This window comes from Phoenix dactylifera, chromosome 1, assembly GCF_009389715.1.
Source record: "Phoenix dactylifera cultivar Barhee BC4 chromosome 1, palm_55x_up_171113_PBpolish2nd_filt_p, whole genome shotgun sequence".
Taxonomy (NCBI): Eukaryota; Viridiplantae; Streptophyta; class Magnoliopsida; order Arecales; family Arecaceae; genus Phoenix; species Phoenix dactylifera.
Genome location: NC_052392.1, coordinates 13489977 through 13507120, shown reverse-complemented (window position 1 = coordinate 13507120; position 17144 = coordinate 13489977). Strand labels below are relative to the sequence as shown.

At 39.8% G+C, this 17144-nt stretch overlaps 1 protein-coding gene across 4 annotated transcripts; it reads right to left on the bottom strand.

Annotated features, from left to right (window-relative positions):
* Window positions 1–3581: 3581 nt before the first annotated feature.
* On the bottom strand, window positions 3582–16015 carry LOC103710658 (ADP-ribosylation factor GTPase-activating protein AGD12-like). 4 transcript variants are annotated; one of them, XM_026806068.2, is made up of 11 exons: window positions 15862–15997; window positions 15366–15403; window positions 15217–15283; window positions 14735–14812; window positions 10425–10509; window positions 6806–6881; window positions 6141–6304; window positions 5924–6056; window positions 5638–5754; window positions 5399–5494; window positions 3582–4344 (listed from the first exon to the last, which is right to left on the bottom strand). In XM_026806068.2, the coding sequence occupies exons 3-11, from the start codon at window positions 15233–15235 to the stop codon at window positions 4063–4065; spliced, it is 1050 nt and encodes a 349-aa protein (XP_026661869.2). In that variant the 5' UTR covers window positions 15236–15283; window positions 15366–15403; window positions 15862–15997; the 3' UTR covers window positions 3582–4062. The 4 variants fall into 4 exon arrangements, with proteins under 4 accessions (XP_026661869.2, XP_008794723.2, XP_026661870.2 ...); XM_008796501.4 differs by lacking the exon at window positions 15366–15403 and having other exon boundaries at window positions 15217–15315; window positions 15862–15988; XM_026806069.2 differs by lacking the exon at window positions 15366–15403 and having other exon boundaries at window positions 15862–15960.
* Between the last annotated feature and the right edge of the window lie 1129 nt (window positions 16016–17144).

Below are 17144 nucleotides of genomic sequence, written 5' to 3'. Positions count from 1 at the left end.
AAACAGACTTATCCTTCCACTGAGCTCCAAATTCCACCTTTGAATGTCCTGTTATTTTTTCAACCTTTTTGTTAATTCTTTATTTTTTTACACAATTTTTCTTAGGATATCGAATGATACGACTGTTTATATTGTTCTCATCAGTAGTCATTGAGGAGGGACAAAGTCATGCTGCTCATGCACCACTCTGATTCAATCAGTGCTGATAATTGACTTATAACCCATATCTATAGGAGCCTACTTGCGAAGATGTTTTCATCTAGTCGGTGTGGATTTAGGGTTGGGTAGGGAGTTTATAGGAGATACGGATTAGGGATTTTTTTTTTGGATTTTTTTTCAACATTTGCATAACTTTTTATTATTTTTTCTGTACTTATATAGTTGAGGAGTAGGTGGTGGGGTAAAAAAATAAATAAATAATTTGTTTTCATAAATATCTTTTTAAATATTAAAATTTGTATAAATATTTTCTTAAAATTGATATCTGTATTTATACCATCGTAAAACACTTCTTTTGCTATTCTATTTTTTATTCTTATTTTTATATATGTACTCATGTCATCTAATGCTATGTTTCAAATTAAAATGACTAAAATATTCTTAATAGATACATGTGTAAAAACAAATGAGACAGAAAAAAATAAAAATTTATTTTATTTTTAATTAAAATAACTATGGTTTTTATTAATGATGTTAAAAGAATCGTTATATTAGAAATATTTGTATAAAACAGTGTTTTATAAGTATGTAGAAATAAATATAAATTTTAAGAAAATATTTGTGCAAATTTAAATGTTTAGAAAGATATTTATGTAAAAAATTTTAAATAAAACTGACCCAATTAGGCAGACTGCTAGGGCTGCGTGATGGTTCTTTATTATATATATATATATATATAACTAATAATATTTACATGTAAAATCTTAGTACTTATTTGGTATATCTTAAGATATTGACTGATAAGATATCAGTATGTTGTCTGATTTATATTTTTTTACCATATTAAATAAAATATTTAGTAGCTAAAGTTAAACTTAATGTCTTAAAACAGTATTAATCTCAGCATTACTACTTTAATGAAGATATTGAAGTCTTGGCTTTTGTTCATCGTGAATTCCCTCGTTGTTTATTTCCAGAGATAATTTACTCCCTGCGGAGAGCTCAAATGATGGCAATCGCAGTTCCAGAATCCAAAGCCACTTTTCCTACAAAAAGTTCATTGGCAATGAAAAATGATATCTTTGGATAATCCGAATTTATTTGGCCAGTGATTAGATGGTTAGAGAAAATATTTGTGTACAGTGAATTTTATGTATTAGAAATCTAATCTCATGCTATGGATATTCTATCTTAGGAACCTTGTCACCCCAGTGCTTGTTACAAAACCTTAGAGAAAATATGTGTACAGTGAATTTTATGTATTAGAAATCTAATCTCATGCTATGGATATTCTGTCTTAGGAACCTTGTCACCCCAGTGCTTGTTACAAAACCTCATCGAATGGATCATTCCTCCCCTAATCCGAGGAGGAAAGAGGAAAGAGGAAAGCAGGAAAGCGTTATATAAACCTTCTTGTCTTTTAACCTACACACCTCCTTGTATCCTATATACCTTCTTATCTTTTAACCTACACGGTAGCGACACAAACCTGCTTATCTTTTAACCTACACGGTAGCGTTAATTTATTGGGTGAAATAGGTTATGTGTCTCCCTTGTTTAACACATCATAACTATACCCTTTTACAGAAATATTTTTTTTCTTAAAAAAGGCTAATGGATAACTATCAGTATATTACTGCAGATTCTTATAGAGTATAATTGAGTCTGGAGTTGAACAAGTCTCGCCAAGCCCATGGCAGGTTAACTGAGACTCAGAGAAGACCAAACTGGCCTCTGATTACCTTGCAGGTCCCAGTATTGTGACTAATGGTTATGACCCATGCATTGAACATGGATTAGCAACTAAGATTTAATTATGAATTCAGTGAGGTCTGATTTAGTTTTCATATGATTTGAACCAGAGCAAACAGATCTAATCTGATCCAATAAATGTTAGTTTAAAAGTTTAAATCTAGCTTCCCAAATAGAGGGTTAACATCAAAACAGGGATCGAACATCGCCCAAATCCATCAAGTAAATAGGTTGGATCCTGGTTAGGATCGAGGTTGAATATGAAACAAGAGAAACCATGGCCTTTGTCTATTGGAGACTCCCTCTCACGCTTGTCATATCCTTTAGTCTCTTTAGGGTCTGTTTATACTAATGGTTCAAATTCATTCAAATCTAATCACAAGCATCACGATCGGCCTGTGGTCAGTCTTAATGTATCTATAATATCTTATAGTCTACATGAATTATGGGCTGAGTCTGCTTTGATACCATTTGCTACAATTCAAGGTCTCACTCAAAATGGTTCATAAGGTATTTTTTGAATTCTTTGATCCTATATAAATATATAAGATCTATTCAGTAAGGATCCTCAAATATGATATGATCATGGAGTTTGTCTATGTATTGTGATCAAGGAAGCATATAATTTTTCAAGCTTTACCGCCCATAGGCTCAGTTGACCTGTATGATCTCATAAGGTTTCTTGGTCGCCATACTCTAAGAATTCTTGAGCCAAGGGGATACCAAGCACAAAGAATTAGATCTATTATTTCTTTAGATCTAAACCCACCTCTGCCTTTTCTGCGCTAGGAGGAAGAAAGCCACACAAGTAAGTGCCATCTCCTTCCAAGTCCTCGTGTAAGAAGGTTTTCTTAATCGGTGCCACTTGGATGGACATGAGGATTCATGTTAAATGCATGCAATGGAAGTTTAGGATCTGGTTCATGATATATCTTCATGTACAAACATACTAAAAGGGTTTAAAGATTTTTTTTTCTCTTCCTTTCTTTTCTTGGAAAGCAATTTTTTTTTTTTTGCTAGACCGGGTGATTTATATAACACGTGTATGGATGCACCCAATAAAATTGAAAAACAAAATATCACGGAGCTCTCAAGGCAGCTTCCTATCTCCCACCTACAGGATGCTACTAGCATAGTTAACCACGTACGTGGCCACCCAATCCGTAGCTTCATTGATTTCTTTAAACACATGTTTCACCTGAACAACCCCTCCGTCCTTTATCATCATCCAGATATCGCGAATCATGAAAAGCAAATCTTTGACACCTCTCTTTTTTCCCAGTTTTTTGTGTGATCTCTCTCACCTAAGTCGCCTGGTCTCTCACATATTTATAAGATTAGGGGTAGGGTTTGGTGAGTTTTGAGGGACAGGAAAAAAAAAAAAAAGCAAAAAACAAAGTGTAAAAAAAGTTTCTTCAAGTAATTTCGCCAAACATAGTTATTGAAATAATCTGTTGGTTACATGCACAGGTCATAACATCTCCAGTTGCAGCTAACCGTCCTGCCACAGCTCAGGGATTACATGAATCAACATTCTTCCCGGTATCTACAAAAGCATAGGATCACAAACATGGAACCGAAATAAGATTATCCCAATTAAGATATGAATAATTTCATAAATAAACATACAAGATCTTTTCTGAAAGCAAATAAACATACAAAGATCAACATGAATGTTACAATCAAAACTCATATTTCAAATCTATGTATCATACGGGCCTAAGAACTGCTTACTAGTCTCAATTTTTATCATCTGATTCTTCTTTAAATCTCATGAAGAACCAATGAAATAAACATTTTGATCATAACCTCTTCCTTTCTATTGGTAATGCATGAGGGGGCATAAGGTTATTGTGCATGTACAGCACCTTCCCAATCCTACTCTGATGGTGATTTCAAAGGTTATGATAGCCTTCAACTAAAAGTAAATCAAACACTTATTCAAGAAAGCTGCTGTGCATCCGACAATATGCATGACAGTGATCCACAGAAAATCTACAACAACAATCAAAAAAAGTTCTCAAAAGGTGATGAAGCGCCAGAAAAGGTGATGAAGCCAAATATATCACTTCATAGAGTTGCTTAGAGAAGGTGATGAAGCACCAGAAAATAGAATCAGAGCTTTGATCGATCATGATAGAGACGACTTGTCTACTGACTCAATGGAATCCATTCCAGTTCAAGTTCTATCTCTCCAGACTCCACATTTTGCAACTTCAGCGACACCTCTTGTTTAACCTTTCCATCAACAATGTTGATAGTGCTATCTTTAGTGAGGGCATTGTCATTCGATTGCAACCACTTCCCTATCTGCATATCAGCAAGCAGATCTGGATCTCCAAATGCCATAGCAGCTGTGATCATTGGTTGAAGATCAACCTCAGCTTCACCCATTAAGTCATCCTTGGAAAGCATGTCATGATCAAACACATGCTGTTTAAGGAACCAATCAGAAACAGGATAAAATGTTACAAAGAAAAACCTCAAAAGAACATTAAGTGACAAACTCGGGTTATAAAATAATAGTGGTTTAATTTACATTAGCTTCCTAGGAAATATTGATTACTTTTATTAGGTCATTAGCCGCTGCAAGATGAGTAGGTTTTCTCACTCCTTGTGCACCTGTGTGTATGTGTGAAAGAAAAAAAAACTTGGGTGGTGGGAGGGGGAGGAAATCATGCTACAGTACATTTTTAACATGGCAAATTTTCTTCAATCAGTGCAACGCCTTGGGTATTATTGTTTGATTTATTTATCTATCTACTATTATCCTATCCCTCCTCCATGTCCTACCACCTCGCCATGGTGGAGCTTCCTCGCCACCCTCCCTTAGCTCTCCAACTGCAACAAATAGCCAATTAGCCATCGATAATCTCGAGTGGATGATCCAGCTCCCTCCAACAACATCTGGGTGCTCAATCCCTCTTGCACAACCCTGACCTACACCATAGCACAACTTCTGGCACTCTTAGTTGTCATTGGATATGAGTCTCCCTCCTTGACATCCTCTGCTCTGTCCTCAACCGGCCAACCCTAGCTTCACCAACCTCTCCAGGATCATGACCATAGCATTGGCCACATCAAGGACCACTTTTTAGACTGTCTGCAAAAGCACTAGCTCCCTTACTTCTCTCTAACTCAACTGTAGGTGATCGCCACCCTAGGCTAAGAATGCCAGAAGTGTGGTGGGTCCTTAAGTCCTCCGTGGACTCCGTTCAAGGTGATGAGAGAACAAATCAAAACAATCAGACTGGAAAAAAGAAAGGGGGCGGGGGGGGGTGTGCACGGAAAGGGGGCACTTCAGAAAGGTTGTGAAGTTTGCAAGGAGCTGTGAGGATGGTGAGGGGTGGCCAAAATCAGCTTGCTTGGTTGCTTGGCGTCTGTCACCATCTATGGCATACAATCCATCAACCTATGGACTGTGGGCTGTACAACAGGGCAGATATAACTGATGAACCGAAAAAAAGGCATATTTAGAAGCACCTACCAATTTCAAGGGCCCATATTTTTTAGGAACCGCTAGCTTGAGCTCCTCATTCCAAACTGGATTCAAATTGCTCTTAATTATAGTTGTCTGGGCCACCTGCAGGTATACATCATTGAATGAATATTTAGAATGATTATAGGATAATTGACAAGGAATTGAATAATCATTCCTGAAGAAACACATTTGAAATTGTTTTCCCCCAAAATAATAAAAAGATTTGATGCTTGAAAATAACTGACCTGCTTGCCAAGAGTCAAGACAACGTAAGGATCACTACTTAGCATATCTCTAATAGCTAAGTTAGTGCCTTTTATAACTTTGGCCTTCAGTATTCCAATGAACTCTACCATGCCAGCCTGGGATAACTCCAAAACCACGTGGTTAGGGTATTGACAGGTGAAACAGACCCTACCCAACAGTGTCAACTGACATATTTATGCCAAGGAGCAATGACAAATAATATAAAGTGCAGAAAATCCTTCTAAAATTTTAAAATAATAGTATATGTAGAAAATGGAGCCTTACTTGACTCAGATCTAAATCAAACCCACTTTCTGAATCCTTTCCAGGATTACAAGATCTGAAAGAGCTGGAAGAGCTATTTGAAGAAACAATGCGTAGACTTGGTTTCAAAAATTCTTGCAGCTCGTACTTAGACCTATTGGACGACAAAGTGCTTATACATCAACATTCATCTCATTACATGAGAAATAAGACACTGATTATCTAATATAAATTCAACCTGATGAACTTTGCACGCTCCTCATGACTTGAGTCTGGGTTAGGCTTGGAATATCCTTGTGGAAGAAAGGCCTCATAAATTGCATTGGCATAAGAGTTTCCACCAACCTCTAGCATAGATTCAATTTCATCCTCAGTCCATTCATCTAATGACACTGACAGAACCTGATGGTCAATGATGACAGTAACAAGAATTAAAACTTGCAGAAACAATAAACAAATCGGGAGCCTTTTCTTATAATAAAATGGAGCGTTGCTAAATATTAAAAGATAAATTCCCTGCTAGAAAGGAGACTAATGTCAAAAGATACATGCAGAAAATAGCACATAATCACTTGTTCGGTAGAGCTTCTTATTTTTTTACTTAAAAAATAAGGCATTTCACCAATGAACTGCCGGCATGAGTGTAGAGCTTAGATACATTTACTTGATCTCCATTCTTGGAAGAGTGGCCTCTACTTCTTATGTAAATTTTTGATCCAATGTTATGTAATATTTCAAGATTTTAAAAGCTCAATCTTCTTAGAAGAACTTTAACATTAGGCATGCACAAGGATGGTGCCAAAATATTGAATTGCTTCCATGAACAATAATAGGATGAAACATGTAAAATGAAACTACTGAATCAGCAGTCAAAACAAACATGAGAAGCACCATGTATGTTACCTTCGAAATATGTGTGCCAAGACTTCTATGCACCGCACAACATTTTAAGCATATAAACACCCCAATATTCGCTGACCTGAAAATACAGGCAATGAATTACTCAAAATGCAAAATCTTACCATAAAGTCATACTCTAGCTTTTCTTTGATGGGAAAAGGTTATTACAACCACTAGTTTCAGGCACTCAACAGGAAATGGCAATTGATCAAATTGTCTTTTAGTTTTAAGAGTTATTATTGTTGCAGACAATGACCATGAGGTAGATATTAACAACATATTGTGACATGAGATGACTTTTAGGAGAAAAATAAGTCCACAACAAAAATCTCGGTAATCAGGTTTGGCTCAGGCCAAGGCTTAGGCTAAGTAAATTCAGGCTTTTGACAGAGCTGGGGTCAGGATTTTAGGCCCAAAATATGTAAGATCAGGCATGAGCCACTTTTGGCCTGGCTCAAGCTTAAATTACTAATAATGTGATGCACTGTAAAATGTAGTAGCATCTGTGCATGTGCATGCATGCGAGCACATGCAATATAAGTATCCAATAATCTAAACTAATCCTCCCTATTTCTTTTATTATGTCTCCTACTCTCCTGCTGCAATGCATTCAGCCATGGCAGCCCCCAAACCTGCAGCAGGCCCCATTATCTTCATGCCCTAGTGGTACCAATAATTCCTCTCCTTACATGCAGTAAATGTTTTGCACACTTGCATCTCCACTATGAACGAAAAAAAAATAAAGACGTGAGATCAAAAAATGATTAGTACAACATTGGCCTACTTGGACTGCATTTGGACTGCACCAATTCATGGAATAAATTATTTGAGCATTTGGACTGCAACTTTCTGATAAGAGTAACTTCAGAATCTGAGCATTATACTCAACGGGCAGGTCATATGCTATTCATTGACATGTAATATTCATTGAAGAAAATCATATCACCTTTTCTCAAAATATAATAATGCCAAACTCAAATAATTTGCGAATCATGAATTGAAGATCCGTTAGGCTGCAATGCATAAAACATGGGTACATTAAAGGATGGCATCTTGAGAAGTCATAAATCACATAGTTTTACCCTGTAGAAATGTTAGTGGGCCAGCCTGTGGACCTAGTTATATACTGTTCGGGGTTGTTAGATCAGGCCCTTTTTTTTCTTTTGGGTATGACTGAGCCTGAACCAGCCCATTATCAGAAAAAAAAAAAAAAGTATTTCAATAAGAATGACATATGGCTTCATATAATTATGATAAAAAACTAAGATTTAGAATTTGATGGGTATCCAGCCTTAAGAAAGCAAGAAAGCATGCATGCACATAAAATATATATACATGGACATATAGATATATAGGTATAGACACATGCATGCGCACACATGTGCATGTATGCAATGGCACACATGCTCAGACACACATAAATATGTGTACATATATATGTATACATATAAATGCACATATATATATGTGTATGTGTGTGTGTAACTGGGTATATGTCTGTGTGTATACATGCATATACATATACATATATGTAGAGAGAGGTGAGCTAGGATCAGTCAACCAGATTTCAAGTCAGATCTAGTTAGGTGAAATCAGAATAAAGATTCAACATCAATGATCCGAGCCCTTGAATGTTATGTACTATCTCTAAATTGCTTATAAACCGAAAATCATATAATTTGGAGACTCCTAGCTTATGCATCAAGTTGTTGGATAGGGAGTCTCCAAGACAAGTTCAGTAAAATATTTAATAAACCTAAAAGTTACCACAAATAGTTATTAGTAAAATGCTGGACAACCTTGGTTTGTGACAAAATATCATGGAAATATTGTAGGCTCTTGAGACTCATCACAAGCTATCAACAAAAAATATCAAATCTAAATCAGACAAGATTGAGGATCATGACAAACCATTAGGTTTATCGCTAAAAAAATGTAAGACAACCTCAATGGTCAGCGGATATCATTATGAAGGATAGCAAACCACTTCGATAATCTACAAACCATCACTAAGAAGATATAGAGATGACTTGAAGAGTAGTCAAACCATTGTTAGGGATATTTTCCATCAAGCAAACATAATTTCTGCATTCTACACATGATTTTTACCCATATACCATTAGTTCAATGACCATAAATGCTAGTTGCTTCATCCTTTATGTGCAAAAGGGGGTAAAATAACAAAAATAGATGGACAAAGTTGTGCTTGAAGAATAATTCATAACATGAGACGAGAACATTCGGAAGAAGAGGTGAATCCCCAATCTTCAGACTAGGTAAGGATAAATAAATAAATAAATAAATAAATCTAAAAACTTAAATTCACATCTGATAACTTTGATTGTACCCTCTCATTCATGGGGAATTGGAGTCAATGAGTATCTTTGGTTTCTTCTCTTCTTGCTGCTTTGAGGAGGTCCTTTTTTTTTTATGGAAATGGAAAGGAGGAAGTCGCAATGGGATAATTATAGGTTCTCTCCAGCAAAACTTCCTAGTTTACAAAAATTTCCTTCAAATTTACAATTTGTTATTACGGAGTTCCTTTAAGTTGTCTGATCCAACATGACTTACTAATCTTGTTGACATTAATGCTTAAAGCAAGTAACATGTTAGCTAATAATTTCTGTTAGCATGCAGAAGAGTCGGGGTATTCCAGTTTTCCCTCCCTGTGCCTAACAATCTCTCGATGGCATTGTTATCACATTGCTTAGTAGCAACATATGTTCACGTTTGGAGCTTATTGAAGAGCATCTATAGTGTCACTTTTAGATGAAGAAACTTGGCCATGTTCACCCTCTTCAATATTCTTTACGTCTTAGGTTATAGTCTTGATTTTTTTTATCAGTCTTGCTTGCTGGAGTCATATTTCGTACCACTTATAAATTGATGGAGCTTCAATCAGCGACTTGTCCTGGCAACTACTAGATCAGATTCACCATCATTAGCTCATTGGTGCTCTTGTTTACTGGACCATCTCTCACATTGATTATGTTGACGACATTCTTTGCTCCCCTTGCAGGATCATTATTTGCTTGTTCTCCTTGTCTTCTGCATCTATCTAAAGCTTCATGCATGTATTAATGTTGACTAGATTGGTGATTTCACTAATCTACTACTGACCTGTGATTTCCAAAGTAATGTTCCTATCTCCTGAAAGAACAAGTAGCACCAAATATGATTTGTTTGCCACTTTGACGAGGCTGAGCATCTTGAAATCTCTTATTTTGTTGCAGAAGTTTGTTCTAATCAGCTACTCTTTAATATGCGGGTCAGGCATCCCACTTCTCTTTATTGTCATAATTGGAGCTAAAAATCCAGTCTTCCACAATCAGATGAACCATTTTAAGAATTCAATATTGGTCGTCACTTTGTTCTCCACCTCTCTCCCCTTCCTCTTTCTACACAAATGTGTCTATGGGCTTTTGGCCTCACTCCATGTGGCATCATATGTTATTGGTTTACATGTTTTCTCAAGTTTTAGTTCAAACATTTAATGGAAAAAAAAAACATCTGGAACATCTCAAACAAGCACAAAATGAAACTATTCACTATAAATAATTATAAGCTACATTTGAACGCTTGAAATTCTAGAATACATATTTGTAAAGATAGAAGCACTTACGCCCATTTGGGATCTGGAGCCCCACAATCTGCACAAAAGCGATTATCCCTTATATGCAATAACTCCTTCAATTTCCTTACACTAGCTGTTCAGATAATGCAACAGTTACACTTCAGAGCCATCCAAAGTCTTCTAGGCTAAGGGAACTCGAAGGACAGAGAGTTGAATCATTACATTAAGCTAACAATTTCACATATGCCAATCATGAAGTACAGGAACATTATACTTAAACAAATGCACCTTATTTAATGTGTCTGTATACATGCTTCGTTACCCTGTTCATTTGCTCAACCATGTTAGTGAACATTATGACTACATTTTTTGTATGACACTGACAGGGGCGGCCCAATGCATTTGGGGACCTAAGGCGAATTCAGTGAATGAGGCCCCTTTTTTTTAATAATAAAAAATTTTAATAAGTACAAAATACTTAAAAAAATGATATGGAAACAGATAGCTGTCAAGTACACTATTTCAACAAAGATGCATGAATCTAACAAAGATAGAAAAAAAGCCTCTTCAGTTTAATATAATTCTTGAATGGAAGCACGAAAAGTAATTACTCTAAAAGAAGGACCGATGAAACTGATTAAATAACTGAGATAATGCTTGGCAATATTGTTTACCATGTCAAGCAAGAGCAGAATAGAAAAAGGTTATCCCATGGCACTTATGTAGCCAGTCACTCTAGTAGTACCCTGTGGATTGGAGATGGGGAGTTGCCCCTAGCACTCCAAGGTATTTTATTTTTAGATTTTATTGGGTGTATCCGTACTCGTCAGGTATGATCCACTCGCCTTAGCAAAAAAAAAAAAAAAAAGTCCAGAAAGAGACCTCTCTATAAGAGAAAGTAGGGGCATTATGGGAAATTCACTCCATCTTATTAATAAAGTCCCATCTCCCCTTCAAGTGAGTACCCTAGTAGCAACTGCAACATCACAGCACAACAGCCATTCAACCCCACGCAGTAACTGCAGGCCAGGAAACTCTCCACCTCGCTTCCATCAAGGGGGAAGACTCGTAGCCAGCTCCTATTCCCGTTTTATATGGGGCCTTTGCTTCCTTTTGGTCACGATCAGACACAGAAAACAGGGCAAGGAACCTCCCTCCCCCTCCCTCTCTCTCTCTCTCTCAATCTCTTTCTCTCCTCTCTTTATTTCATCGCAAGTCGGTGCCTTTTTGCCTTCTCCCTTCCTTCCGTGGTTGTCTTCTCTTTGCCTCCCGGAGGCCTTCCTTTGGGCCAGCCCTGGACACCGATGTTCAAGCATGTGCACATAGCAATGTTTTGCAGCCCTTGAGACTATTGCCCCATAATGGTTCATGTTGATAAGCAACTAATATGACTTACAGAATTCACTTTGGACTAGGCGATTATGGATTGATAAAATAAGTGAAAGGCACACATAACAACAATATGAAGAGATTAAGGGGGAAATATTGACTATTTTGTCCTGATTTTGTCACTTTGGACTTTCGAGGAGTAGTGGCTTAAATTTTTATGTTCTTCTGTGGGAACAATATAACAAAGGATCAGCTAGCCAAACCCTGGAAGTTGGGGTAATTTTGTTGCTATGTTGTTACATACTGGGTGCTCTTTAAAATAAAGCTAGTTAGATATGGATTGGGATCAGTTCAGTCTAAGCTGCTAACCTCCTGCCCCCCTCGCGCCACTCCATGTTGTCATACTACCTATGACAATCCTCCATGTATTTTCCATGAAAGCCCATCAAGTATTGGCATCCAGATCTGTAAAGTCCTCTAAGAAACCAATAATAAAAAGTTTCTAATTACTAACAGCATTTTTTTTGTTTCCAGTATTCTTTCACCGCCTAGTAATCTATGATTAGTTTTAACTTTTAATAAAATGCTAAGGAAAGTGATTGATTGTCTTGTGAAACTGCTTTCACAATTATCCCAAGCAAGATCTACTGAACCAGTCGGAACAATCGGTCAGCCTATACCGTACCGGTGCCGGCCAACACCGATACGGTACAGCCACAGAATTCGGTTCCGACCCCAAAGGGGATGGAACCGAACGGCTCTTTGCCAGTACTAGTGCGAACCGGTGCGGTTCGCACCGGTTCAAGCTTGGTACCGGTGCCAACCGGTCCGGTTTGCACCGATACAAGCCCGGTACCGGCACCGGGGAAAAAGAAGAGGAAGAAGAGGAAAGAAGAGGAAGAAAGAGGAAGAAAGAAGAGGAAGAAGGGAAGAAGAGGAAGAAGAAGAGAGAGAAGAGGAAGAAGCCTACCTCCTCCCTCGGGTCGACGAGGATTGCCCGTTCTCCGGTGCGGTTCCGGCCCCTTCTTTGCTCGTAAGAGAAGGGGGGAAAGAAAGGAGAAGAGAAGAAGAGAAGGGTCGAGAAGGAGAGGAGGAGAAGGATCGGGAAGGAGAACAGAAGAAGGAAAAAAAAAGGAGAGAGGCCCGCGCGCGGGGGCGCGGGCGCGAGTGGGGAAACACGTCCCCGACTAGGCCTGTTAACGAGCCGAGCCGAGCCCGAGCCTCTGCGGGCTCGGCTCGGCTCGGTTCATAAAATTTTAGGCTCGGGCTCGGGCTCAAGCTCGGTACCGAGCCCTGTATTGGGCTCGGGCTCGCTTGGCACAGCTCGGCTCGGGCTTGAGCTCGTAAGGCTCGTTTGCCCGTGCCCGAGTCTGAGCCCGAGCCCAATACAGAGCCCGCCCTATCCAACCGGAGCCCGCCCATCCCCATCCCGATCCCCCATTCCCATCCCGATCCCTCATCCCCATCGGTGGTTCGTCGGAGGAGAAAAGAACGAAGGAAGGAAGGAAAGAAAGAAAAGAAAAAGAAGAGAAGAAAGAAGGGGGCGGCCGCGAGCACCGCCGGCACGGGCGTCGGCCGCAGGCGCCGCGGGCACAGCCGCGGGGGAGGGAGTGAAAGCTGGGGGGTAGGGCCATAGGGGGAGCCTCGGCGTAGGAATGACCGGATGGGGCACGGGGGTTGGGGCGGTGGCGCTTGTTGCCTCCCTCGCCGGGGGCGGCGGCATCGGGGGTGGAGAAGGGAGAGGAGGAGGCGTAGGAAGGGTGCCCGGCCGGACATGATGCGGAACTTCTTGCGGCGGAGCTTCTCGAAGTGCTGGGATCGGGTGTACGACACCGTGGAGGCAAGGCATCGTCGTCGTCCTCGTCGTCATAGCCGTTGTCGGAGGGGAGGGCGGGAGGGGGGCATCGACTTCGGGCTTGGGGCGAGAAGAACGGAGCCGTGGAGGCGGGGGTGGAGCCATGGAGGTGGGGTTGCCGGGTTGGGAGGATTCTGGAGAAACCGAGAAGAAGGAGAAGAAAAGGAAAAGAAAGAGAAGGGGGGAATGGGTAATGGGTTAACCGTTAACGGGTTGGTTCGGGTTAACGGGTTGAGTCCGAACCCAAACCAGTCCAATTTGATTTAAATAAATTAAATGGATTTGGATTAGCTCGGGTTGGGCCTGATCTAAATCTAACTGGGTTCAATCAGATTGAGATTTAAATTGATTAAGCCAAATAAAATTTAATTGGATTGAGTTCAAGTTTAATTGGAACTTAATTAAATTGTTAATTGGACTGAGCCCTCATTTGGGCTAGTGAGCTACTCAGGCTCGAGCTCGGGCTCGGGCTCAAATTTAAACGGGCCTCATTTTAGGCTCGGGCTCGGCTCGTTTGACTAACGAGCCGAGCTCGAGCCGGACTTTTACCGAGCCGAGCCCGAGCAGCTCGGCCTGTTGACAGCCCTATCCCCGACTCGCGCCTGCGCGCGTTCCATGCAGTGCGAACCACGGACCACGCACAGGGAATCGCGCGCGTGATTCCCCACGCTCGTGTGCGGTTCCCTGCGCGGGCTCTCCGCGCGGGGCAGCGAGCCCTGCTTTTAATGTCACAGAGTGGCATTTACTGCCACTTTGTGGCCGAACGCGGACGCACGCACGTCCGCGCATTTTTTTTTAAAGCGGAACCGATTCGGTACTGGTTCCAACCGGTATCGGTACGTCGGTTCGGTCGGTTCCGCGTACCTTGATCCCAAGTGTTCCTCTCTATCATGATCCATAAACCCAAACTAACCTAGAGAGTAATTAAGAAGTAAGATAATGTAATATAGAATCTTGCATTCTGCCACATGACAGCATCTCGCACATCCACTATCAAGATTCCATAATTAGTGATAATTGCTACTTAAAAACTTATGGTTCACTTATAGGTTCGATTAACTGTGTTATTCATTCTTGATGTATAATGTTTACCGTGTATGTATTCAACTAAATATTTGTCCATCAATGCAAATAATAGCTACCTATGAAAATTCACTGCAGAGGATAATCATACCTGGGGAAGCTTTCTCCTTCTTGCTCATCCCTCCTATAGAAAACCTTGATAACCCAACAGAGCTTACGTCGATATGCACTTTCAAGGAACAGAAGAGATCAATTAAATATAAATAATAGGAAAGGAATTCAAGCTTATGAGACCATGCATTCTCTGCTAGTTTATAACGCCTGTCCTATTTAATAAGAGATGATGATGATGGAAAAGGAAGGATATTTTATGCAGGTTAAAATTTTTTGCTCAAAAAAGGAAAAAAAAAAAAAAGCTCAGACTTCCAGGGGCACAACCTTGCTTAAGGATATCTATACAATTGATCCACAAAGAGTGACAATAGACAACTCAGACTAATTCTTTCAACAAAAACACAATAAAAAACAATTGCCATCTGTACCCAGAAAAAACAATTGCCCTAAAAATGTATATCCAAGCAGTCTAACGGTTGGCATTTGAACAAAATGAATACTTCCCAGTCAAATATATACCTAAATGCCAGGTAAGCATAAAACAAGAATTCGACAAGCTAAATCAGAAGCACCATTCCAACCAGTCCTGTACCATTTGCAAAGTATCCATGAAATTTCCTATTAACAAAGTAAAAAATTAGCATTTAGAGAGATAATAGGGTACATACATTACACCGCTCCTCCCTTTTTTTTCGTTGGCAATCATCTAATAATAAAAAAAAAAACTTTGGAGACATAAGAATCATCAGAAAACACCGCTCCTCGCATTGAGGATTGACAATTAGATAGAAAAGAGTTCCCGCCGAAACGCGTTCCGCAGCAATCTAAGTTATTGCTACTGGTAATAACTTATAACTGTCACAATGAAATCTTTTTACAATGATCCGAGAAAAAAAAAAGGAACGAGAATCGAAACTAAAAAGAAAAAGCGATCCTTCCCAAGAATTACTCGAGATGGATAAGATCCAGCTAATCAAATGAAACCAAATACCTCGCAAAATGGGGCTAAATACTAACAAAATTGAGATTTTGAAAAACTAAAGATCAGATCTTTAAGAGATCAAAGATCGCATACACGCATGAAAAAGAAAAGAAAGAGGAGAGAGAGATCGAATCCCCAATGCATCCGAGCTGAGGAATTTCTGAAATGGGGCTCGATCTTACCGGCGATTTTTCTGACGAAGATTTGTTCGCAATCTCTTGGCGGAGCTTCCGCGAATAAAGAGCTTGGCTCGATTATTTCGAAAGCATTGTACAAATTTAATAATATTAAGGAAAATAAATACTCTCAAAACGCAATCTGGGATGGGAATAGTGTGTGATTCTCATACACACAAGAGCTGTATATACTCACTGCGAAAGGTTTGGGCAAAGGTGTAGCGCACATCAAGCGGTCATGGACGAAAGAGACGTGGTGGAGCCATTTATTGAATCTGCACAATTTACTAAATTTAGCCGCCAACCGGCCCTTTGGTAAGCACAGTTCATCCTCGAGATTTGTGGTAGAGCGTGTTTGGACACAGACAGACGAGATTTTTCATGCAGCTTAGATCATGAACCTTTGATAGCTCGAAACACCTAAAGCCCCCATTTTGTTCTAGCAGCGACTCATAGGGTATTTTTCACCTAAGAGTCTCTATTTCTGAGTTTTTTCAAGATCAATTTTAACGGTTCCGTTTTGGATGGAGGCAAGAGAGAAGGACAAAACCAGGGGCCTGAGTATTAGGGTGGTGGCTGCGGATGACTGTCAGATCTTTGACATCTCGATTTTTGAAGTTGAGCTGAGAGCGGCCTGGACTAGTCTGTGTCATATACGGTGAGTGCTACGAGTTACCTTGATCATACTGTAGGAAAACTCGACTACCGTGATCAGCTGGATCCTAGAAGGGCCGCATGATAGGGGAGGGGCACACCTTCTGCTTTGAAATATTTGGACTATGGTGAGTGATGCAGTGGTCTTACAGGCCAAGCATGTGTACCGAGAGGCCAACGGGGCGGCTGACTGGGTAGCAGCATATGTGATTAACCACTCGGGAGGCACCCTGTGGACAAGGGAGGGGGCGATGCCCCAGGCATTTCGTGATTTGTTGTTTGCCGACTCCATTGAATATATCCATACTCATATTGTATGAAATACCTGTTTTAGCAAAAAAAATAAAAAATAAAAAAAGAAAAGAAAAAGAAAAAGAAAAGAAGCAACACATCTCTCTCTCTCAGCTTTTTTTTTTTTGTGAAAAAATAGGAGAGGGGGAGAGAAAACCTCACCCGCGTAGCAGCCCCCATTGGACCCCCTTCCACCAGGGAATGTTCGATGCAGACCGCAAGTTTTCGAGTACCCTCTCTGACTCGTGGGTTTCTCCCACTGGGTTCCTCACCCACGTGTCAGTACGTCACCCCAGCGCTACCTCGGTACTAAAGGACCAGTAGCGCTTCCACTGAAATATCCA

Coding starts and splice junctions, on each gene's coding strand:
- LOC103710658 (XM_026806068.2), bottom strand. Junction 6,305..6,805: donor TTGGCACACATATTTCGAAG/GTAACATACATG, acceptor ATTGACCATCAG/GTTCTGTCAGTGTCATTAGA. Junction 5,495..5,637: donor TCTTGACTCTTGGCAAGCAG/GTCAGTTATTTT, acceptor GTATACCTGCAG/GTGGCCCAGACAACTATAAT.